Genomic DNA, 26,425 nt, shown 5'->3' on the forward strand with positions numbered 1-26,425 from the left:
GTTTGTTTCTCAGCTGCTAAAACTCATAATCAGCCACAGAAAATGTTTATTGAAACTTTTTCATCATTTTCATCCATATAGTAGAAGATGAAAGTACTTTAGTAAATTTCAGTGAAAATTTTCTGTGGATGATTATTGGTAGTTTATTTTTCAGTTCAGTTACTTTGTTTTTCTGTTATCCATGCACATACATTTTATTTTGGTTTGTTTTAGCAGCTGCAAAACTCTGCTGACAAACCATCCTCTTGAAACAGAAATGTAAGATGATGGAGTAGGATTGATTTAATCCAGGTTCATTTGATTATCTGTTTTGTTAACTTTTATCTTTTGTCTTTTTTTGTTAACAGGCCGAACCACTTCGAGTTTTAGTGACTGGGGCCGCAGGACAGATTGCTTATTCACTCTTGTTCGGCATTGCAAAAGGAGATGTCTTTGGAAAAGACCAGGTATAGTTTTAGAGTATACATCTGTTGTATGGACAGTAAATTGCTGATTATTATTAGCATGTTTGATGCCATTTTTGTCTTCTCTTTCTAGTCGCTCATCCTTGTCCTTCTTGACATTACCCCAATGATGCCTGTCCTGAATGGTGTTGTCATGGAGCTGGAGGACTGCGCCCTTCCAATTCTGAAAGGTGAGAGCAGAAGGAATGTAGTGCAGCAGGCTGAGATATGCAGCAAGGTGCTGAATCGCATAGTCTACAAGCAGATGCTGGTATTTTTGAGATAGTCTAACTTAAAAACAAAGAAGCAAATACAAAACTTGGCTAATTTTTGTTTTTAACATGATGCTGCAGTCTGTGATCTGGGTGTAAAATAATAGGTTTTCTGTGCCTCTTCCCTTTTTTGAGAAGTAAGCAACTGTTTTTTTTCTTTAAAAACTCTAGTTTAAGAGAAAATGGGCATCTGTAAGCAAATGTGTAGACCCATGAGAAAACAGGACAGTTGAAAATACAGTGTTTTTTCAAAGCATTATGTCATCATTGGAAATGTCTGCTAGCCTTGTACAGTTGCAAAACCTTTTTATCTGTTTATAAGGAATCTGCAAACTTACTCATGTCTCTGTTGGCATCTTTATTGTTATTGGTTGCCCATCCCTAATGGCAGAGGTTAATTTTCTTTCATTTTTAGTGGTGAAGTAGTGTTATGAACATTATTGAAATGTTCTGAATTGATAGCTTCAGAGTAGTATGTTTGGTGTTGAATGCAGCTAGCTATAATGTAAGATAATGAATCATTCATGCCTCACTCTCCTGGACACGGTAGGTTGTAGATGCAGTGAGCATTGGCAGCGTGCAACACATACCTTCCTGCAAACTGATACAACCAAATATGTTAGATGTGGGCATTTGGGTCTTGAGAATTATTTTGCAGAGTTGTAGAGAGGAGGAAAACAAGGCACACAGAGCAAATGAACATTTGAACCTTTTCTTTTGTGTACAGCTGTATAAGGACAGTGTGCTGAGATACCCAGGTTTGCCACTTCATCATTTTGTTAACTACAGCACACGACTAAATGCCTTTTAAAGAGATAAGGTGTTGATCTTTAATTCTGATTTACAATATCTGCACATTTTACCAGTTCAGAGCATCTGTTTGTCTGTCTTAGAGAGTTGCCCTTGAAGTGTGACCACCATGGTTTAACAGGGGCTCCCACATTTATCCAAGATACAACACAGTGTATAATGGATAGCCTAGTGACTGGTGGTGTTTTTCACTGTTAATAGGATACCTAGAAGCAGTGTAGATAAATACCATACATAACATGTGGAAAAGATTTAAAATTATTTGACTGCTTTTTAAAACCCCTTCACCAATGCTCAGAACTTAAAAGCTTGGGTCAGCAGAGTTAGTAGATAAGAAGTACAAGATTGAGGATGCATATAGAACTTGAACTTGCTAGAATTATAATTATGGGAATCATGTTTTTATGTAACTGCAGACAGCAGTGTAAACATTTCAACCTGCAGTACAGCTTAATTTGGTTATTCCAGAGAATCTAACCAAATTATCAGTTTCCTAGGTAAGGAGTTTTAGGAAAGGATTTAGCAGTGTGCCGTATAGAAGATGATATTATACTTGTAGTAGAAAGCAGGCTGTAGAGTGACAAATACTGGCTATATTTATGCATGTATAAGCATAAGTATATATGCAGAGGAAAATGAATGGAGAGGGGTGCAGCAGAGAAGCTGGGAAGTCAGTTGCTAAAGAATGGAATGGGAATGTGGGTGAAATACTCCTTTTTATTTCTTTGATTGTATGGGAAGTTAAAGCTGCAAGCAATAAATGGGTTACTGTTAAGTTACTCTGTTCCATGCTTGCATTATGTTACAGTAGGTGCAAGAAATAAATGTGTCTTCCATAGTGTTTATTCATACTCAAAGAAATGTTTGTACACAGTCCATCAGATCGAAAAGTCACCCTTTTATGAATCCCCAAGATGTCAGTCAGTGTTGTATTGCCCCCTTCCCAAGCACACACACATAAACATACACACACAACGAATCTACACTGAGAAGGTGGGTTTCAGAAGAAGGTGAACTGGCAGCTGGCACAACCACCAGTTTAACCTGCTTGCCAGTTACAAAGTGTAATAAAATATGTGCACAGACATTACTGTAAGTGCAGTGGTACAATGCACTTCATATAAGAGCTGATAGATGTGATGGGGTAATAAGGAGACCATGGCACTGTTTTTAACCTCCCATAGGTTCGGAACAGTCTGGAAACTCCAATTCTTCTTCCTACAACATCCTTGAAGTCTGTAACTCCGTGCATGAGATGGATTTCCTTTTCTGCAGAATGTTGAGATTGATGTGCTGGTTCAGGACTGGAGAGTTTTGACCTGAATAGCCTCACACCTTTGTCTATTCCTTTGCATGCATTGCACCAAGGAAGACTCCCTTAATCATGAGCTAACAAGTGTAGCAAACCTCAAGCTGTTTCATTTTCACCAGGGAGTAGTGCAACTGCAGCACATACCACCTCAACCTTCTTGTCAGGATGCAAAATCAAGTTATTAGATGTTATGCCTCACATCCTTACTGGCCATATGATGTCAGGGAAGTTTGCTGAATTCTGGTTTCCAAAGCAATAGTTGTTAGCAGAATGGGTGGCCAATCTTGTGCTTATTTTAAACCACCAAAATCAGGTTAAATGCATAGGTGGATTTAAAGGGGTGTTGGTGGAACTATACCCCATAAGTGCTTGTGTTAAGAGGTAATCAGCTAACAAAAGTTAAATCAATTAAATCAGGGATTTCCATATTACAGATTCAGTTGTAAATTACACATGCAGTGAAGAACTTTTCACATTGTGGACCTGTTTTTTGGCTTTAAAATTGTCATTTTGGTGATGTGAAATTTAGTTCTTGTGGCAATTAGCAGATGATTGAAGTTGTTGTTTGCATTTCAGCAAAAGAAATGCTGAAACTAGTCTACACATCCCATTTGGAATAATAAAATGCAATATTCCATAGATATTTGTAGTTTTAGGTGGTAAAATATATGTTTTTGTTGTGACTCCCAAATAAACCATATGTACGTACAATGACTAAACTCAAGACAAAAAATATGCATTAAAGAAATTCTGTACTAACGCTCTGTATTTTCATATGTGTTTGATAATGTAATTTTCTTTTTATATATCCATTTACTATAACTGATACGTTGTATTAATTACATAATAACAATGAATAGAATTTATTTAATGATGGCTGGTGATAGTCCTTAACTATTAATTTAAACTATTTTTAACCCTAATATTGTGAAAACAATCCTTGAGGAAGTGCACATCTGTGTATCAGAAATGGTAAGTCATGTAACAATACAGTGTATGACTAAGTTAATGCTGCAGTAAACATACTAGCCATGTATAAAATAAATCATAGGGGTCCCCCTAAATCACATGAACTCCATCCCTGGAACTTGGAGGCATAAGATTTTGCATTATGTTTGTATCCGGGGTTCACAGCATGGAGAAGTAACCAGAGTCTGCATTTAGGTTATACCAAAGTGCCATCCTGTTCATCATGGACAAGGCCAGTGATTTACAATTACAAAAATGATGAAATTTCATTTTCATTAACTAATAATTCAGTTCGTCTGGCAATTGATAATTTTATTTCCACTCATTCTCTATTGTAACCTGGTTTCCAATGATTACATTATAATGTATTGTAGGTTAAAAGGCATATATGTGTCTGTTTGTACTGATGTGAGTGCATTTCTTTCTGAGCATCTCTGAAACGTTATGATGCTAATGAAACCACATGGGCCACACATTGTATACAAGTATCTAACCTAATGCCCATAGCAGATCGTTTTGAACATAACTTTGTGCATGACTTGATCAGATTTTAGAGCTACAAAGGCAGCCATTAAACATGACTAATACATTTTATCAGGAGAAACAACAGGAGAGTTGCATACCTTTTGTAATTGTGAGGTGTATTCAGGAAACAATCTGACACTCACTATAACTGCAGTTTGAATTTCCTGCTTTCACTGCTGATTGTGCCAAGCAATGTTTGAAGAATAGTAACATAGTATGATTTGATCACTAGGTCACCAGGGAAATAGAGGCATGCATTGGTTTAAAAAAAATCTGATATTTTTATCAATACAATACAAAAGTACCAAGTAAGTGATTAGGTGTAGGGTGTACTGTGCTAGAAGCATCATATAAACAGATAATCCATATCAGACTGTATGAGCAGCAGAAAAAAATAAATAAGTTTAAAGCTTATAAATAAAATGTGTGAATATATACGGATAGTGAATGAGGGTACATTGTGTCTAGAACTGGTGAAATCTTGCCAGAATCCTTGATTTAGTCTTGTCCATTTCCAAGCAGCCCCCTTGTACAAGGGTGTAGCCAGAAATTTGTATTTTCTGCTCAAACCTTATGCCGTTTCCCCTACCACCCACCTATCACCTAAAATGTACTCCACTTGCAAAATACTGAACTTGTGCACTTCAGAAAGGGACACTTTATTTACAGTTGTTCAAACTTGTAACCATAGTAAGACTGATTTAGAAGTAGATTCTTCTTAAGGATATAAGGTTTTGTACAGCACTGTACAGGAGGCAGTAGTTCAGACAGTTCTAAACAATGATGTAACGTCTGAACTATACATTTTCTGAGAAATGCTCAGAATAAAATGTACTCACTTTAGTACAGTGAGTATGCCTAATTGCACTCTTGTCCTTGTACATGGTTGTGTTCTACTTTCAGCACTAGATTTCTGAAAGGCTCAGGCACCAAACTTGGTGAACTAGTTCCTCGCTATCCTTAATTACTATGTACAGCAAGTAATTTTGTAACTGAAACTATGGGTAGAAAGTACACATATGTGGTTCAGCATCTTTCCCTACAGCTCGTACTGCATTTTCCCTTGCTCTGTTTTGTGTCATCTTTCCAATGTGCCTTTTTGAAATGCAAGCGAAAGTGTTTACCTTAAGGTTTTTCAGCTGTGGAGTTTCCTTAAAGTCACCCTGTCAGGAAGTCGTCTTTACTACCTCCTCTATAACCAGCACAGATACTGGGCTCTTGGTGTCTGCCTCTTCTAATAGAAAAGGCAACTCATGCCAGTATGATTTTGTATGGATTGATACACATGCCTTATTGATTTTTTTCTTGATCTTATTCTTTATTAACTTAATATAGAAACTCTGCTTCATTTTGCTTATAGCTGCTTGCATTTTGATTCAACAGGAATGTTATTAGTGCAGTGTTGAAAATTATCTTATCTCTCAGTATACACTTCCTCCTGTTTTTTCTCACCTTTATGTAGCTCACCCTGTGTTTCACAAATTTGTCAGCGGTTGATGTTTCTACAGTTTTCATTTTAGCATGTTGGCCCTCAAATGATCCTGACCCAGTTGGCTTGGTCTCATCCTTCCTATTAGGTGTACTAAAGGCAAAAAGATGCATCTCTGCATCCTACTCCCTTGTTTGCTTTAGTGATGGATTTGTCCTACAAAATGCATCCCTAGGGCCTATTCCCTTGTTAGCTTTAGTGGTGGATTTGTCCTTCAAGATGCATCTCTGCATCCTCCTCCCTTCTTTGTTTTAGTGGTGGATTTGTCATACAAGATGCAAGAGATGCAATTACATTAGGAACCTAGAGTCTGTGCTCTCCCTTACAAGCCAGTATATCTGGCACCAAGAAGGTTGTCAACACAATCAGTACATCTCAAACACCATCCACACCTCACAACACACACCTACATATACGGAGGTCCTCAACAAAAACATACCAAAACAAAGGAGACCTCCAAGGCAAAAACACATGCAATCTCCACAGCCCTCCCCACCACATATGTACCATGCATAGTTCACACACCTGTGTCTCACAACCACTACGGCTTAACGATAAACCCAGCATATAGGTCATAGGAGACTCCATTGTGAGACACACAGATGTGCCTCTCACCAGGCTGGATAAGGAGAATGTCACGGTTAGTTGTCTGTCAGGGACCAAAATCTGCCATATCACACACGCACTCAAGTCTCTCAACAACAGGTAATGTTATGACTCTGTCATAGTCCATGTTGGTGTAAATGACTTGAGATGTACCTCCCTGGACTATATGAAGAGAGACATGATTGAATTTGCTGAATATGTGTCCCAAGCAGGTATGCTCCTAGCCTTAAGCAGCATTCTACCGTTACCCAGAGTGATGCCTCAATACAAACAGAAAATGATTGACTTTAACAATTGGCTTAGTTTCTGGTGTCATTCCAAGGGGATCCAGTACCTGACAGCATGGGAAGATATGATCGATAGACCACAATGCTTTGCCAGAGCATCTGTTTCACTTGGGCTTCAGGCTTCTGGCAAAGGCTTCTGCTTCCCTCATAGTGCCTTTTTTAGAAAAAAAGTGATGAGGTTAAAACTACCAACATAAAAATGTCAACAAAATGCAAATTAAAGGTCATGCTGCTAAACGCTAGGCATCTAAGCATGAAACTGCACTCATTGCAAGAATTCTTAACCCTGGAAAATGCTGACATCTGCACAGTCACAGAAAACTGGGTCAAAGCTGCGGAGAGCACCCCAGCCTTACCTGGTTACTGATCCTATCATACATTCAGACCTCAAACTGTGGGTAGTAAAGCCAAAGGAGGTGGAGTTTCAATATATATTAAAAACATACACACCTTCAGGGGTCTATATTATAATCTAAAAGGTTTAAAACTTCGAATCCCTAAAGATCGACCTTTAGTGATCGAAGTCTTAAACCATCGAAACCTAAAAAAGTACTAAATAAAACAACAAAAAAACTGCTGCGCCCCCCCCCACACCCACCTACTTAAATATACCAACTCCGAGACCGCACTACATTGAAGTAAACAGAAATCTCCCCCAACAGAGATTTTCCGTTTAAACGTTCGATGTAGTGCACTTTCGCTATTCTCATGTCAACAGTATCATATTCGATAGTGTCAGACTTTGAGATTTTAATATAGACCCCACCTCCAGGCTGGTCAAACAGTATGGCGCACAGGAGACACTCCAGGTGCAGTTAACCATTGACAAGACCCCTATACAAATCATGGCTAGCTACCGGCCCCCAAATCTGACTCAAGATGCCCAAACTGCCTATCTGGACCTCTTCGAATTTGTCAAGATTTAACCCTTTACCCTGATCCTGCGTGACTTTAACTACCCAAACATAGTCTGGAAGAACTACTCCTACAAGATGCATCCCTAGGGTCTATTCCTTTGTTAGCTTTAGTGGTGGATTTGTCCTTCAAGATGCACCTCTGCATCCTACTTCCTTGTTAGCTTTAGAGGTGGATTTGTCCCACAAGATGCATCTCTAGGACCTATTCCTTGTCTGCTTTAGTGGTAGAGGTAGATTTGTCCTACAGTATGCATCTCTAAGAACTACTCCCTTAATTGCTTTAATGGTAGATTTGTTCTACAGGATGCATCTTTAGGTCCTATTTCCTTGTCTGCTTTAGTGGTACATTTGTCCTACAATATGCATCTCTAGGAGCTACTCCCTTGTTTGCTTTGGTGGTGGATTTTCCTACAAGATGCATCTCTAGGGCCCTTGTTAGCTTTAGTGGTGGATTTGTCCTTCAAGATGCATCTCTAGGTCCTATACCTTTGTTTGCTTTAGTGGTGGATTAGTCCTACAAGATACATCTCTAGGACCTATTTCCTTTTTTGCTTTACCCATGGATTTGTCCTACAAGATGCATCTCTAGGTCCTGTTCCCCTGTTTGCTTTAGTGGCGAATTTGTCCTACAAGGTGGATATCTAGGCCCTGTTCCCTTGTTTGCATTAGTGGTGGATTGGTCCTACAAGATGCATCACTAGGTCCTACTCCTGCTTGCTTTAGTGGTGGATTTGTCTTATTTGGCTACTATTGCCACCATTCCTTCAACTGCAGTAGTGCTGATCTGCAATAATGGTTCTACAATTATTGTTTCAAACGGACCATCATACAGGTGCATTCGACATACTGGATAAAAACCTCCCAGCACACACCGCAAGGACCATCTGTGCAATTTTGGGGAAAATTGTGGTCAATATAAGTGGCCACCTAGTAGATAAGCTTGAAAATGAGTGCCAAACAGGTGTTCAAATTTTCCACCATTGTGAAATATTAAAGACAGCAAAGACACTGATATTAAAAAAGTAGTTTATTGTACAGAGGGATAAATATGCAGGTTCCTCCAAAGTCTTATGGTGTTAAAAAAGAAAGTCACTGGAAGTACCTTCAGTTTAGTCCTTTACAACTAGGATATAGTCTTTCAGTAGCTGTCTATATATTAATATTTTACTAAAACTTCATAACTAATTAGCTAGGCAAAAGAAACATGCAGAACAAGTGTATTTGAGCACTTTTGTTCTTTAATTGCAAGAGCTTCATTAGAAATGAGAAAACTGAAAAGTACATTTCAATAAATACAGTAAAAACTGCCAGTCACACTTAAAACATGAAATTAAATGTCCAGCAAAGAATGCAACCCAATAAGAAAACCGTATTTGCTAATAAAAAATTAAATAGCCTATCTGGTCAGGAGGGATTGGAGCTCAGGGGAGTGAAAGAGCTTAATAGCCTTACGTCTTCCGTATTTAGGGGACTACCACCTATGTGGTAGTTTGTGGGTACTTTGTTTTTTTCCAAAGGGGATGACTATGCACTTTTTGGCATTTAGTTTGAGGCCATGATTTTAACACCAGGTATCCGTCTCAGTGAGACCCTTTTGGAGGATGTCTGTGTCAGCCGGAGAGCCAATTATAGCCGCTAGTTTGCAGTCGTCTGCGAACTTGGTCAGCCATAGTCCTCCTGTGCTTGCCTGTACCTCTGAGAAGTATATGCTGAACAGGAGGGGTCCTAGGACTGAGCCCTGGGGAATGCCACTTGTAACCGGTTTAGAGTTGGACCTAGCTCCCACATCTCTCACCATGTGGGTTCTGTCCTTGAGCCAGTTGGCAACCCATCTTGTGACATAGGGGTTTATGTTCAGGCTGGTGAGCTTGTCTATAATACCAGAATGGGGAATGATGTTGAAGGCCTTTGCGAGGTAGGATGTGTGTACCACCTTTCCCTCGTCTATAGCCTTGGTAACTGTCTCAAAGAGGTCCACCAGGTTTAGGAGGCATGATCTGCCCTTAACAAAGCCGAACTGGGTAGGGTCCAGTGTTTGGAGGTTCCCAGTGTCTCTGTTAATGAGTTCCATGATGATGCGCTCCATAGCCTAGCAGACCAAGCTAGTCAGGCTTATAGAGCGATAGTTCCTGAGGTCTGTTGTGGCTCCACCTTTGTGGAGAAGAATAACCATTTCTGTGTGCCACTCTATGGGTACGTAGCCTGTGGAGAGGCTGAGTTTGAACAGTGTGTTTAGGTGAGGGGTTAGTTCATCTTTGAGCTCATGTAGGACACAGCCTGGGACACCGTCCGGTCCCATTGATGCTGTGTTTTTGGCTTTGGAGAGGGCTGTTTTAACTCAAGTGTCTGTGATTTCAGGGGCTGTACATTCTTCTGGTATGGTTATGGGCCCTTTTGGGGGTGAGAGGGGGCTGAAGTTTGCACTGAACCAGGATTTTGGCAATATCGGTCGGTTCAGTGTATTTTATGCCATTCTGCACTAACTCCAAGCAGATCTGAGCATTGTCACTTAGATTCTTGACATAGCTAAAGAATGCCTTGTGGTTATCTTTGGAGTCCTTAGCAATTTTTCTTTCGAAGCTTGCCTTAGATGATTTTATGAGGGATTGTAGTTTCTTGCTGATGCTGATCAGGGATGTCTTCCCTTCTTGGGGTTTTACTCTTTTCTGTACTAGTTTCCTCCTTCTATTGTATAGTTTGTTTATGGCAGGGGTCCACCAGACTGGTTTCCTTTTCTTGGAGGAGTGAGTCTTGGTTTTGCTTGGGACAGCACGATCCATGCATTCTTGTAGGTGCCCGTAGAATGCATTAGTAAAGGATTTTGCAGCTTGAACAGCATTATCATTTAGCATGGGGGCTTTGAGACTTTCCACCTCAGTCTTAAGTAACGTGAAGTTTGCTTTTGAAAAGTTTTTCACAGTGGTTTCCTTGTCCGGGGGTGGTGGCGGAATGTGGATATCCAAAGTGATTTGTTTATGGTCAGATCTAACCAGCGAGGGGTTGACCCCCCGGTGTTGACCAGTTTATCCAGGGCGTTTGAGTGTATAAATTCTAGGAAATGTTGGGCAAGGGAGTTAGTACTTTAGTAGTTCTCCCAGTTAATGTTTGGGTAATTGAAATCACCCAATATTAGGATGTTTGGTAGGATCTTTGTTTCCCAGTGTTTCCAGAAATGCGGAAACGGGGTCCTGGGACATAGTGGGTGATCTGTAGCAAGCTACAACTTGAATTGCAGTTTTGCCCATTGTTAGTTGCACGTGGATGATTGGATGATCTCTGAAGCATCGTGCTGTGCCACTAACCTTGAAGTGTGGGTATCCTTGATGAATATGGATATGCCCCTGCCTTTTGTATTTCGGTCTGGGTTCTGTGGGTAAAATGTATGGTATGAGTTGTAGCCTGGTAGTGCTGGGGTGCTCTCTGGAGCCTTAAACCAGGTTTCTGCTACTGCACATATATCAGTTTTCTCCATACTGTGGAGTGCCTCGAGTGCATGCATTTTGAGGTTTAGACTTCTGGCATTGAGCAGCATTGCCCTCAGTTTTTTGTTACTTGTGCTATTTATGGTGGTGGGTTTGTCTTTTGAGCCTTGCCCAAAAAAGGCACTATGGGGGTGGCAAGAGCCTTGGCCAGTATTCAAAAGCCTAAGGGTGACAGGTGCAAGCCATCTCTAACGAAGCTGTGTGACTTGTCGAGCATGGCATCCCAGGTGGACAGACACTGGATCCCCTTTGAATGACACCAGAAATTTAGCCAATTGTTGAAATTGATAATTTTTTCTTTATACCGTGGTGTCATTCTTGGTGAGGGCAGGATGCTACACAGGGTCAGAGTCATACCGGCCTGGGCTACGTGATTAGAGAGCTCTTCCATGTCTCTTTTCATGTAGTCCAGGGAGGTACAGCTCAGGTCATTCACACCAACATAGACAATGACAGAGTCGTATTTGTACTTGTTCTGGAGTGATCTGAGTGCTTGTGTTATGTGGCAGATCCTGGCACCTGACAGGCAGCTAATAGTATCTGTCTCCTTACTCAGCCTAGTGAGTGGGACGTCAGTGTGCCTGACTGTAGAGTCACCTATTACTAGTATGTTGGGTATGTTATTTTGCCTTAAGGGCTGTGATTGCATGGCACACTGGTTTTGTGAAGTATGTGTTTCATGGTTTGTGTTTGGGGGTGGAGGTTGCTTGGATGTCTGCTTTGGAGGTCTCTGTTACTTTTGAAGATTTTTGTTTAGCGTCTCCAAGTATATTTTCATGTATTTATTTGTGTTTTTTGCCGGTGCTGGTTTGATGGGTCTATGTGAGACTGGTGGTGTAATGCAAGTATTTCCCTTCTCCTCTTGACTGTCTGATCCAGTCTTGGGTTGAGAGAGCTTAGCCTCCAGTTTGGCTGTATAATTGCATCTCTCGCATGTATTAGTGTTTGGTGGTAGGATGAGAGGGTTGTCTGTGTACATGAGGCAGTTGTAACATTGCCTCAAAATGCCCAGATTCACCAGTTGGACTGGAGAGTACACCTGAAACTGCCCTTTGGACATGCCTGGATAGGTACAATGGACTGTTTTACTGAATGGCTGGTAAGGTCGAATAGAAAGCCTCGTCCTTCTGCACAGTATGGGGGGGTCTAGTGCTAGGGTTTATAAGTGCTTGCTATGAGTTTTGAGCAAATGCCAGGCTAAGAAATGAATGGCTTGATTGCTTAAGTAAAAGTTTTTCTGGTTCCAAGGGAAAAATTGAAGAGGAGACTTTGTGGAGCCGGGAATAGTTATACCCTAGCTAACCGGCACTGCCCAGCGCGCTAAACTGGGTAAATGCGGTTTTTATAGCAGGGAAATGAAAGAGATAGAAATTAGCCTGAAATGGCCAATAAACTACTAATTTCTGAGCTGAAACCACTCCTCCAGGGACAGATAGGCTGCTAAAAGCTGCCCTTTCTCACAGGTGAACAGAGAAACTTCCTTCTATCCAAGTAAGGTCTGGGCAAACACAGAGATTTGTAACACAGCCCTGAATTCAGCACTAACCTGAAAACTGGACTATACTAGCTTAGAAAGGCAGGGAACAAGTATATATTTTTTTTTTTTTCAGAAAATAAAGCAGATACAATCAAAAAATACTTTAAATGTACAGAAAAGGATACTTACTGTTATATATCTCAGATCAGAGTTGTAGTCAATGCCTCTAGTAATAAAGTAGGAAGAAACACAAATACAGTAAAAGCAGATGAATAAAGTGCAATTTTTTCTGTATATATAAAACAATAGAAAACGAACAAACGGATTTAAACAAGTTACCTAATTAACCAGAAAAAAAGCTGAAAACTGAGCCCTGTTCCACCAGTCTTCAATCAGACAAGTCCTAACTGCACACTCCTGCCACTAGGGTGCAGGGAAACCTTGTCCAAAAAAAGATGGCCTGGATCAGTGCTCAAGTTATACAAACAAAGCTAGATTCAGCAGGCCTGAATCTGGTGTATGCTACAGCAACAAGGCGCACCAATTTCAGAAAGAAACAATTCAAATAAGCAGGCACAATAAGCCTGTGACCAGAAATTCCCAGCTCAGAAGGGCAGAATCCAGCCTCTCCTCCCACAAGAGTGCAGACCACAAACCTTCTTAATGTAGAATAACTGTCCTGAAGCCCAAGTTCTTAAACCAGAACTAATCTTCTTTTTTCGGCTTTTCCCAGTTAGGGGTCACCACAGCGGAACTCCAGTCTGCTACTGATTGGCAGTAGATTTTTGCGGTGCCGAGGTGCCAGCTCGATGCCCAACCTTCAACGAAGGCATGCCCATTCACGCATGTCTTTCAAACACCAGCCACTCGACCGCAGGGAGGACATGCATACTCCACACAACCAGAAATAATACACTTTTAGAATAGCAGACACTGAGCCTTCAGTCAGCAATTCCCAGCTTAGGAGGATGTAAGCTACCTGTCCTGCCACAACAGCGCAGACCACAAACCTTCTTAATGTAAAACAACTGGTATGAAGCCCAAGTGCTTAAACCAAAAGACTTAGAATAACAGTTACAATTTAATCAGGCTACTACCAAGCAGTAATAAATGCAGCAGAATAAATAAAATTGAGTACTTTTAAGAAGAGGCAAAAGCAAAATAAAGTAGGAGGAAACACAAATACAGTAAAAGGTCCTCTCCTGTTTGGTATCTTCTTTTCTGAAGTACAGGCTAACACAGAAGGTCTTTGGCTAACAAGTTTGCAGATGACTGCAAACTAGGAGCCATAATCAAAACTCCTAACGATGTGGACATCCTACAAAAGGGCCTCACTGAGACAGATGCCTGGTGTCAAAGCCATGGCCTCAAGCTCAATACCAAAAAGCGCATTGTCATCCCTTTTGGTAAAAACTCTGTACCCATGAACTACCACATAGGCGGTAGTCTACTTAATACAGAAAGTGTGATAAGAGAACTTGGGACACAGATGGACAGTAGACTCTCCTTTGATAATCACATCGCCACAGTAGTCAGGAAATCCTTCTACGTGGCACACCTCATCACAAAAGGTTTCTCATCCAGGAAAAAAGAGGTCAGTGTTCCCCTCTACTCATCACTCATTAGACCCACTATAGAGTACAATGCCCCTTTTGGTATGTACCTCACAAGACATCTACAACAATTGGAAAGGCCGCAGAAATACCTCACAAAGAGGATTACCATCTCAAACAGATGCCCTACGCAGACCGTCTCAAAAAACTCCAACTTTACTCTGTCACATATCGCCTACTCAGAAGTGATCTCTGCCTAACATACAAAGCTGTGTCAAACCCAGAGCTGTTGGACATGCTCCACTTATAGAAATCCCAATCCCTTCGAGCTACACGCTCTAGGGACCTACACCTTGTCACCACAATAAACAGAACATGCTGGAGGGATAGATTCCCGAACCAGAGACTTCCCATACTCTGGAACAAACTACCCATCCTTATCAAACAAAGCTCCTCATTAGCACTGTTCAAGAAAAATCTTGATGATTGGATGGGAGATAGGAAATTCACCTCTGGGATCACTTCTGTGGCTCTGCTTGACAGGGGCACAGGAAAATACTTTTCTTGGGTGGCAAAAGCCAGGGTACCGTTTGGCTAGGCTTATATAGGCCCTAGGGCCAATAGCATAGTACCTACCTATGAACATATGAACCTATGAATAAAGTGCAAATTTTTTTTTTTTTTTTTGTTAGTAAAGTGCAAGGAGAGAGGAAGGAAGAGCCTAAGTGGGTTGGCCTTCTCAAATATTTTCTCTGTATTAAGTAGAGTGAACACTAGACACAGGATATGATCTCACTGTACTCGGTTAAGTGAGCAATGAGATGAATCCAGGAGGAGTGTTCAAATACAGACTTACAGGAGGGGCATGCAGTTCCAGAGCCACCAACACTAACACCAAGACAAGGACAGGGTGGGTGGATGGGGAACTAACTGCAGAGAGACACACAGCACACTATTCTGTGAAAGCAATTAGGTAACAGAAAAAATGAAATACAGTACTTTTAAAACTGCAAGTTTTTACTTAACTGAAGACTAAAATACAATACTGCAAGTTTGCACTTAACTTCAGCTTCTAATGCAGGTGATTGTAGCCAAGCAAGTCTCTCAGAAGTTGAGCATAAAATGAATTCTCAAACTTTGTGGCTAGCATTTAAAGTACAGAGGAAGCCCTCTAGGCCAACAGTTAAATATCAGATAACAAAGAAGTGAGAAGATCACCACCCCCTCTTATAGCAGAGAGACACACAGCACACTATTCTGTGAAAACAATTAGGTAACAGAAAAATTAAATACATTACTTTTAAAACTGCAAGTTTGTACTTAACAGAAGACTAAAATACAATACTGCAAGTTTGTACTTAACTTCAGCTTCTAATGCAGGTGATTGTAGCCAAGCAAGTCTCTCAGAAGTTGAGTATAAAATGTTATATGTAGACGGGATGTTATTTTCATGTGATTTGTACTGTTAGATGTTATGAAATTCAATGTTATGGGTTTTAGATGTTTTGGGTTTTAGATGTTCTAGTCTCAATGTTATGAAATTAGATGTTATGGGTTTTAGATGTTTTGAAGAGGACCCTTGTGTATATATATATATATATATATATATATATATATATATATATATATATATATATATATATACATGTACACACACACACACACACACACACACACACACACACACACACACACAGTGTATATAAAAAGTGTACACACCCCTGTTAAAATTTTTATTATTTTATTTAACATTCGTTAACCGGGAAAGTTCGATTTGGAATTAAGCCAATTTTCAGCAGAGGACTAGCGAGAAAGCCTCCAGATGCATGTCTTTGTAACGTGGGAGGAAACCGGAGCACCCAGAGGAAACCCACACAAATGCAGGGAGGATATGTAGACTCCACACACAAGGCACCTCAGCCGAGAATCGAACTGGAGAACCTCTTGCTGTGAGGCGTTAACACTGCCACTGCACCACTGTGCCATCCAAAGTGCCAGGTTTTTGTGATATAAAAACACGTGACCACAACAAATCATTTCAAAACTTTTCCCACCTTTAATGTGACCTATATCCTGTACAATTCAATTGAAAGACAAACAAATCTGTTAGGGGAAAAACAATATAAAAAAATTTAAAAACTTACAATACACTGGTTGCATAAGTGTGCACACCCTTTAACAATAATTTGTTGAAGCACCTTTTGATTTAATTACAGCATTCAGTCTTCTTGGGTACACACGTGCCATCAATTAAGAGACGCTGATTAACCCCAAATAAAGTTCAGCTGTCCTAGTAGGATTTTCCTGACATTTACTCAGTTGCCTGCTACAGCAAAAGCCATGGTTCACAGAGAGCTTACAAAGCATCAAAGGGATCTCATTGTTGAAAGGTATCAGTCAGGAGAAGGGTACAAAAACATTTCCACAGCATTGGATATACCATGGAAGACGATGAAGACCGACATCAAAAAGTGGAGCAGATATGGGACAACAGTGACATTGCAAAGAACTGGATGTCCCTCCAAAACTGATGAAAAGACAAGACAAAAACTGGTCAGGGAGGCTGCCAAGAGATCTATAGCTACACTGAAGGAGCTGCAGGAATTTCTGTCAAGTACTGGTTGTGTACTACATGTGACAACAATTTCCCATATTCTCCATATGTCTGGACTATGGGGTAGGGTTGCAAGACGGAAGCCTTTTCTTACACAGAAAAACATCCAGACCCGGTAAAATTAGCAAAACAATACATCAGGTCTCCCAAAAGCGTGTAGAAAAATGTGTTATGGTCTCATGAGACCCACGTTGAACTTTTTGGCCACAATTCCAAAAGGTACGTTTGGCGCAAAAACAACACAACACATTACCAAAAGAACACCATCCCCACAATGAAGCATAGTGGTGGCAGTATCATGCTTTGGGGTTGCTTTTCTTCAGCTGGAACTGGGGCTTTAGTCAAGTCAAGTTCCAAATACCAGTCACTTTTGGCCCAAAACCTTCAGGCGTCTGCTAGAAAGCTAAAGATGAAGAGGAATTTCATCTTTCAACACGACAATGACTCCAAGCATACATCCAAATCAACAAAAGAATGGCCTCACCAGAAGAAAATTAAAGTTTTGGAATGGCCCAGCCGAGCCCAGACCTAAATCCAATAGAAAATCTGTGGGGTGACCTGAAGAGAGCTGTGCACAAGAGATGACCTCACAATCTGACAAATTTGGAATGCTTTTGCAAGGAAGAGTGGGCAAATATTGCCAAGTCAAGATGTGCCATGCTGATAGACTCCTACCCAAGAAGATTGAATGTTGTAATTAAATCAAAAGGTGCTATAACAAAGTACTAGTTTAAGGGTGTGCACACACAACAAAGTATTAGTTTTAGGCTGTGCACACTTATGCAACCAGCGTATTGTACTTTTTAAATTTTTTATATTTTTTCCCGTAACAGATTTGTTTGTTTTTCAATTGAATTGTACAGGTTATAGGTCACATTAAAGGTGGGAAAAGTTTTGAAATTATTTATTGTGGTCTCATTTTTTATATCACAAAAGCCTGGCATTTTAACAGGGGTGTGTACACTTTTTATATTCACTGTATGTATGATATATATATATATATATATATATATATATATATATATATATATATATATATATATGTGTGTGTGTGTGTGTGTGTGTGTGTATATATATGTATAAGTTCAGAACTTTACCCCCCAACAATCGAGTGATGTGAGAGATAGTAGTGTATCGTGCTTACATTCAGATGAGGGTTTAACCATAATCTTTTATAACTTTGGTTGTCAGAACCAGATAGCATAGACCAGTTTTCCCTTCCGATTTGTAGGGACTTGACACAGATAAGGGAAAAAGTAATGAGGATACCAGTTACCAAAGCAAATGGAATCAAGTGCTGAAGACAAAGACCAAAACAGTAAAAATTCAGCACAAGATGCCCAACGAAGTACAGGACACATTTTTATTCAGAGACAGCACACTACGAGGTAAAACATAAACACATATCCACAAGTACGTTTGCGTCTATACAGACTTCTTCAGATGGATAAGTGAATATAACTCACACGCAGCAGTTTAAATACTTCTAAATGAGTAATACCCCTCCACTCAAATACCAGTTATTTACTTGGACAACCCCCAACTTTTACACACAAAAGGACAAATCACTGCGATTCTCTTTTGACGGGAAAGACACTCCCTTTCAGCTTGACACGGATATAAATCATAACAAAGACCCAGGCATGTTCCCATGTGGGAACTGTGTAGTTTGCAACTATATTTACAAAGGTACATCATTTTATTTCAGACATTGTAGTAAAAAAAAATCTTTTTCACTAAACACTTTGACTGTAACACATTGAATGTTGTTTTTGCAGCAGTTTGTTCATACTGTTCTTATTTCTGTGTTGGCAAGACTTCTAGAAAATGGTCTAGCCATGTTAAGGAACATTGTGCGGCCATTAGAAATAAGGATCTAAAAATGCTTAAACATAGCCAGAATTGTCTTGGTTTTCTGAAATTCTTATTTTTTATTCTAGAACATGTACATTTGTGTTTTGGAGATGTTGATACTTTTTTTGGAAGTCAGAGAGTTGGTATGGCAGTTGCAGTTACACGCAGATGCAAGCCCATGTTTAAATGAAAATCTTAACATTAAGTGTGTACTGAAGTGGCAGAGATAGCTACAGGGCTTGCTAATTATCACTTGCATGTTACTTTTTCCCTTGGATCAGTTTTATTACTAGATGTAGTCTTATTGTCTGACTTACTTTGCAACCATAGTTTTTTTAAACATAGCTTTACATTTCTATTGGCACCTGCTGTTTTTATGCACAACACTATTTTACAACCTGTTTACCTTGAGTTATATATTTGTGTACTTTGTTCATAGTGGCACTGTTTTGAAGAAGTGCTATTTACTAAATAAAGAACAAAAGTGCTTAATACTATGTTCGGCTCCGATCCTACATTTGCTTAGCGAGAATATTTGTTTTTTATTGTTTAAATTTAGTGCTTTGTTTTCAGTTCAGATTTTTAGTTCAGTGTGTATATGTATGTATGTGTGTGTGTGTGTGTGTGTGTGTGTGTGTGTGTGTGTGTGTGTGTGTGTGTGTGTGTGTGTGTGTGTGTGTGTGTGTCTCTACCATGCACACTTTCATGTGTATATGTATAAACATATAAATGTGTGTGTATACACATACACAAATGAATATGCACATATATATATATATATATATATTTATATGTCTATATATGCATGTATGTTGATATATACATACACATACATATGTATGTTTTTCTGCATATATACATGTGTATGCATGTTATATTTGTGTATATGCTTGTACTTGTGCATATGTGTATGCATGTACATAGTATATGTGTGCACATGTATGCATATCTGTAGATATGTGCATAGTTGTGTGTATATGTATTTTGTTTGTATACTCATTTATTTCTTTTTATAGGTAGACAGCGAAGTAAGCAACTTAAGTGGTAATATTGCCATTTTTGATTTTTAGATGTTAAAGGCCATTGTCTATAAGACAGTAGTTTCAACTGCCATATATCCTCCTCAGGTGACAACATACATTCACATTCCCTATTAAAACATTTGTTTATAGTCCATTAAAGAAGATAAAGAGGTCTGTTCTGTAGTGCTGTTGTTGACCTTTTTTTTGTTAGAAGAGAGTACCAGATGGCTAGTGGGGAGGAGAGAAGCTAAGCAGCATTTGCCAGCTACTATTGCTGTAGGGGGATGGTGTAGTGTAGGCTGAGTCTTGCATATTTACATGATCTACTTTTGGCCTGGATCCTAGCCTAAACAACCTGCCATTAAGTGGGGTGTAGGTGTAGGAAGGTCATCTTGCAGTGGGGGTGCCCCCGTTGCTGTTAGTGCGCACCTTGTCTGGTAGCGGGGGAAAACACTATACTGTACTAATCTTGCTGACATTGCTTTGTTTGGTTTAATATTGACATGAGGGGTAAAACTACTAATGGTGTATGTGTTATGTCATTGGAGGGAAAATGGTGGACTTCGGCAAAACAGTGCCAAGAAAACTAATCAGCAAGCTGCTGACATTTGAGATGCAACATTCTAACTGTTTAGTTGCACTGACTGTTTTTGGAAGATCAGACCAGTGAATCTGTTTCAACAGCTTGTACTTAAAACATTGTGTAATCCAGAGATAAGAAATTTACTAAAAGGAGTTGTGGTATGTCATAGTCCCTTGTAGTGCTGTCTAAATGTCAACTTTTGTACTGCACCAGTTTTCAGTCTGTTTTTTTCTAAGACTTTGTTTTTTTTTCCAGGAGGAATGATTTTGGTACATCTCTTTTATAAGTTGCTAGTGAGTTGGCAAAATTTCTTTTCAGATCTTCATAACAGATTGCGGAGCAAGAAAGTGTAAAACATATAGGAAAATAATCTGCCTAACATCAGGTTGTTTACTTGTATGGGTGAGCTTGTGGGGCTATGGCAACAACAGTAGAGTAATGGTGCGAATATATGGCAGACAGCAGGAGATGCATTAATGAATCAAAATAACAGTAAAATTAAATGAATCATCAGTTTTAAGCAGCTTTAAAACTAGATGTATAAATGGGTGCTTTTTTGACGTTGTCTAAAACTTGCTTAGTTAAGGTGTTATATGTTTCCTTTTTGTATTTTTCATGTTCCGATTTGTTTTTCCTTAAATTTTGCCTTTGAATGGAATTTAAGACATGCTTACACTTCACAGACATGTAAAATGGCTGCAGCCATCCATTTATTAAGCCAATCAAATGCAACTTAAAGTAGTCATCAAATCAACCAATAGAAAGCCCTTTTAGCGCAACCATTGTTAACATCAGTTCAATGCCAATTGCAAACCAGTTATTGCCAACATCACTGTAACCAGAGCAACACACAGTAACCGCCAGATGTGAGCAGAAGGAAGTATTTGAAAAGATGCCATTTAGGCAAGTCCATCTCACGAATCTTAAGCCAGCAGCTCCAAACACAGCATGCAGATTTTTCACAAAGGCTGATGAGCCTGCAAAAAGCAAACATTCACCAGTGGGTCCCAAGCCTTGGCCCTAGCTAGCTCACTATGCAATAAAGAGTGCAAGAGTCCACCCCATGTTCAGGGCTCCAGGCTGCCGGAGGAGATGGCCTCAGCTTGTCAGCAGGATGGCCAAGCAGTCCTCACCCGTTCGTTCTCACCACCAGGCCCCCACCAATGTTTAGCACATAAGTCTATTCTTCTGTCCATATACATGGCGGTGATAATCTAGCTAACCATGTCTCTGTCATTACTTATTGGAGAAGGTAAAAGCCTGAAAAACACTGAAGAGGACATGAAGTTTCTTTCTGACCACTAATGTGATCAAGCAGATGGGCTAGCAAGACTGTAACCTCCCTAGGGTACCACCATCTTGCTTTTACAACGACTGTTGGGTGTGTTTCTTCCTGCTGCTTTTGCAGTTTTCCTTTGTGTAATCCTTCTTGCCCTTCCTATTTAACTGCTGTATCTGTCACAGGTACCCATTTACTCTTCTGTGCCCTCCTGACTCGCTTACTTCCTGTCTGTCCTATCCCCCTACCACCACCACATCCTTGCCTGGTGGGTTATTTCCACCAAGGCAAATTTGCTGGGCCTGCGAATCCTTGGCACACTTTCATTCTCTTAGTACTCCCTGCATAAAATGCTCGTAATAATACACCCCATTTGCCATTCTTATGTTGCAGTCAACATAGTGATCCCTTTTTCATGTTTATATGAAGAAGTAACCTTCCTTCAATACATGTGCCACATTTAAGCCACATATATTTTTACTGTTAAACATGCATTTTATCTGTACTTAGTAGTTGGTGTGTTACCCCAGTTCCTGTTTTTTTATTGACATTGATACATTGACACTGGTAGCTGCAAATACATTTTAACACATTTCAAATAATGGCTGTTTTTACAGAGGTTGGCAATTCCAGCATGCTTAGTGACCAGAGTTTCTATTACTTTTTTGTTTTGCTTCCATAAGTTGCTAAATTTCTTTTAAAGGCTGTGTGACACTAGAACTGTAGCAGGTGTATGGCTGTAGTTTTACAAAGCCTGTTTTGCTGGGTAGATGAGTTAGAAATTTCAGCTTTGTTTTCTTTGAATAATGACTTGCTGCTGTCTTTTTAAGGTGTACACCCAAAGTTCCAGCTTTTGTTTTACTTGGTGACAAAAAGAAGCCAGGAAACGTTTTTTTCATTTGCTAAACTTTTCATTGCCAGGTGAATATTACTTTGATTGTAGGTTTACTTTGATGGCATGTCAGGAATTTGTACTGTAGGTTGACTGTATTGCCTTATCTTAGTTATAACTCCTAGAAAGAGGTGGAGACTCATGTGGGTGCTTGACTGCATACGACTCATTAAACCGTCTTGGCATCTGCAGTTGTTTTTCTAGGATCAACCTCCAGGCATCTAAGATAGCCTGCTCATACTTATAATAAGAATTCCAAAACCATGGATGCTTACAAACTATTGAATGCTTTTATGTTAAAGTTTACATAAGCAATACAACTGAATTGATCATTGACCTCTGTGTAGTGAAACTGTCAAGATTATTAAACACTGTTTATATATTTATTTATATTGTGATAATTTTCATATTTTTCCAAATGTCTTAACAACCATGCAACACAGACAGAACTGCTTGTCATGTTAAAGTTCACAGCTGGATGAATAAAATGCTGCTGACAGTTGAGTAAGAACAAATATGTTTTGAATTTTAATGAAGTAGAACCCATAGCAGTGGTTGTCTGCAGTAAAAGGCTGTGTCAGCATTAGTTGTTTTGATTTTATTTATTTATATATTTTTTAAGAATCTGCAGTCAGTTCTGCTTTTAGTTGTTCAGTACGGTCTGTTGGGACCATGAAGTTGAATTATGTAGCTGGCATTCCAGTGGCTTTTTACCTTATCAAAAATATTTCTTAGTTAGCAGTTCTATAGGTTTTTTAGCGTGTTGTGGTTTCAGTTTAATTTCCACTGTCTTCAAAGCACGTTAGAAAAATACAGGATTGGCTAATGAATATTCATGAGCTTTCTTTTGGCAGTGTCATGAATATTCATTAAGTACTTATTGACATCAGCAAGTATAAACTCATTGTAGGGGTTTGCTACAGCACATCCGGGGAGAGGGAGAGATTTGTTACACCAAGAGGTTTATATCTTAGTTTATTCAGGGCCAGAAGATGCCATTATGTGTGTGTGTGCATGAGAGTTTGTGCATTTTATGTGTACGTGGGCATATGTGGGTCTGTGTGCCTATGTGCATGTGTTCTTGACTGTGTTACATCTTATTGTTCAAAGTGAAGTTGTCTTAGAAGGAAACAAATGAGAGCAGTTAGATTGTCAATATTCTTTGACCTTGTTGTCTGATGATGGATCCAGCATTTGTAGAGTGTGCAGTTTTAGAGGAGGGGCTATGAAATGTGCCTCTTGTTCATAGTTTCATAAGTGTTTACTAGTCTAATGATCACAAAGGCCTTTTTAAGCGTAGCCATGCATCCCAAATAAAATTGTATCCAGACTTATAGCAGAATGATCATACATATACGTTGACTGTAGTGAAATTAGAACCCCTACCTAGTTATGAACACTAGTTACAGAATACAGTACTTAACACTAGTGCCATGGCACAAGTCAAGTTTTGTGAGTATTTGAGTAAAGTCCTATCAATAAGAAATATAATCCAATGTCTACTTAACTCATAGAAGCTCTGCATGTTGGTAGTCTAAACAGAAGTGTACAATTTGACTGCTAGAATATGTATTTCACGTGGGTTGGGTCATGCAGGTGTCACTGGGGCAGGGCCAAATGTGATCAGTGTTGACTTCCAGCTTCAATTCAGGGATGGCAGTTGTGGGCAGCGGATCCCACATAGTTCTACCTTCCATGGGGTATACCTTTGTTGCAGTGGTGGAAAAGTTTAGAGACTGTAGATAGCAATGTACCTAGCTGCCTGTTTTCCAACCGTTATTTCACTGTTATTAATCTAAAAGTGTGTCTCCCATTTCCTGGTGGTAGATCACGCTCATATCCTAGAGGGTTATGGAGTGAGAATAACAGCAGTATACTAAGAAAATCTCTGGCCATGGATTTGAAGCAGCGCTCATCTGTCTCAGCAGGTAGTAAAACATCTTTGAAGACACAAACATCTCCTAAAGATTTATCAGCTTCAAAAGATTGTTTAATAATTTCTGTAACTTTCAGCAGACTACAAGAAATTGGGAGTGAGGTTCCCCTGTGAATAAGAGCACCAGCAGGAAAATTAGAAGGAAGATACCTTGGAAATCAGAACTAGCCCTATGGCGACTAGACAGCATCCCTAGTACCAAATAGTCCAGAGATTTTCTTAGTACATAAGCCTTTACTTCACTGAAATTCTTGACTGTAAATATTGAGGACCTTATATATCTGTGACTGGGAGAGGTGTGCACTGGATATGCAGGCATACTTGCCTCCAGACCATTATGAAGTGGGTATCTCTATTGCTTCTTTATGCCCCCGACTATAAGAAGAAATGGGGGATTACAGGTGTGGTATGGCCAACAAAGGACTAGCTGGCTGCAGAGAAGAGCAGATAAATGTTCACATTTTTCATTCTGTTTTTTTTTTCCTCCTGCATGTGTTTGGTATTTTCATTTTTGAGTTTCATCTTGGTTATGTGCTTCAACCATAGAAAGTAATAGATGATATTTAAATGCATATATTCATGTGTAGGTGCTAGGCATGCGGTCAGGAAGACTGTTGAGAAGCCTAGCCCAATTTATCATGTGCACCAGAACACTGTTGGTTTATTGCCATGCTTAGTCACTCTGTGTTCATGTAGAGGCTGAGGGAATAGAGTCTTGTTTTACAGTAAGCAACTTGTTATGAGCTCATAGCCTTGTGCTGTCAGACTGCTCTATACAAACTGACACAGATTATTCCTTGTGCAGTCTGTTGTATGAACATCCATGCTTAAATTGCTATAGTGATGTGCTTCAGCAGAGTGGTATTGTTACTAATATTGAGAAATTTTTACAGTCAAAGTTAACTGTTGCTATTTTTTTTTTTTTTACCAGAGGTCATTGCAACCGACAAAGAGGCCGAGGCTTTCAAAGACCTTGACGTAGCAATATTGGTAGGCTCCATGCCTAGAAGAGAGGGTATGGAGAGGAAGGATTTGCTGAAAGCAAATGTGAAGATTTTTAAATCCCAAGGAGCTGCCTTGGACAAATACTCCAAGAAAACTGTAAAGGTAATTAAAAAGCAAGATATAAATTGATACATTGCTTGCTAGTGCAGTTTCTGAGATGTTGTAGCTGTCTTAAGTCATGATCTGTTGTTAATTTGTGTACCGTGTTTCCAGTGTTCTAGTTCAAACAGCTGTAGGAATAAAATGTTTGTATTTGTAATGATTGGTTGGGTCCATATACAGACGTAAGACAGGATTCATGAAATGCCAGTGTCAGAATGTTGTCCGTTGCTGAGAGACTAGTAGGGAATGATGAAGTAGGCTCACTCCACAAGTGGATAAGAGGCTGGCATGTAGTAGCATTGGGGTGGCTATATGGCATAGCATACTGAAGTGGACACAAACCCAGTTTTCTCAGTGTGAAAGAGGAGCGGAATCATTTTTGCCACAATATCATTAATTATAGCATTTCTAAGCGTTTATCATGGTTTGGCTATGTTGTTGAGAAACTGCAGATGTTGGTCTGTGTTTGGAGCTTCTCATCTGATTGCAAACACTAAGGGAGGCTTTTTTGGGTAAATATTAAGGACTACTTAGAGTTCGTCTAATTGCTGTCAAGCAAAAGAAGTTTTAGATCTAGTCATTAATATCTTGGTGTAGTTGAGAGACGAAATGTTACAGGTTGGGTAGGTAAGTTGACAGATGCAGTCATTGCCAGGAAGGGGTGAGAGGTAGGCAGGATCCACCATTTGCAGCTGAGCTGGTAGTCAGACTGCACAAATAAGAGGATAAATAAGGCAGTAGGCAAGAACAGTGATAGTAGGTTGGATGTGAGAGCTTGTGGGGTTATTAACAATATACCTGATCCCTGACAGCTGTGTGGAAGTAGCTGGGGGTATGAAACTCTGAAAGAAAGAAACAAGGACTCCAAATGTCACTGAGATACATGAGGGATTTATGTGCTTCATGGGCCATCTGTCTTCTTATCTGGTTAGGTGCTGTAATTTTGTCAGCTTTGAACATTATGTGTTGAACACATCTTATTTCCTCCTTGGACAC

At 39.6% G+C, this 26,425-nt stretch overlaps 1 protein-coding gene across 2 annotated transcripts in view; it reads left to right on the forward strand.

Annotated features, from left to right (window-relative positions):
- The window catches only part of MDH1 (malate dehydrogenase 1), a 214,860-nt gene that overhangs the window by 20,217 nt on the left and 168,218 nt on the right, over positions 1-26,425 (forward strand). For both annotated transcript variants that reach the window (XM_044055535.1, XM_044055528.1), the window contains exons 2-4: positions 348-446; positions 538-634; positions 25,254-25,429. In XM_044055535.1, the coding sequence (XP_043911470.1) occupies positions 348-446; positions 538-634; positions 25,254-25,429 (372 nt within the window). The remainder of the gene's footprint in view (positions 1-347; positions 447-537; positions 635-25,253; positions 25,430-26,425) is intronic.

Source organism: Protopterus annectens, chromosome 1.part2 (assembly GCF_019279795.1).
Source record: "Protopterus annectens isolate FY-2018-M chromosome 1.part2, PAN1.0, whole genome shotgun sequence".
Taxonomy (NCBI): Eukaryota; Metazoa; Chordata; order Ceratodontiformes; family Protopteridae; genus Protopterus; species Protopterus annectens.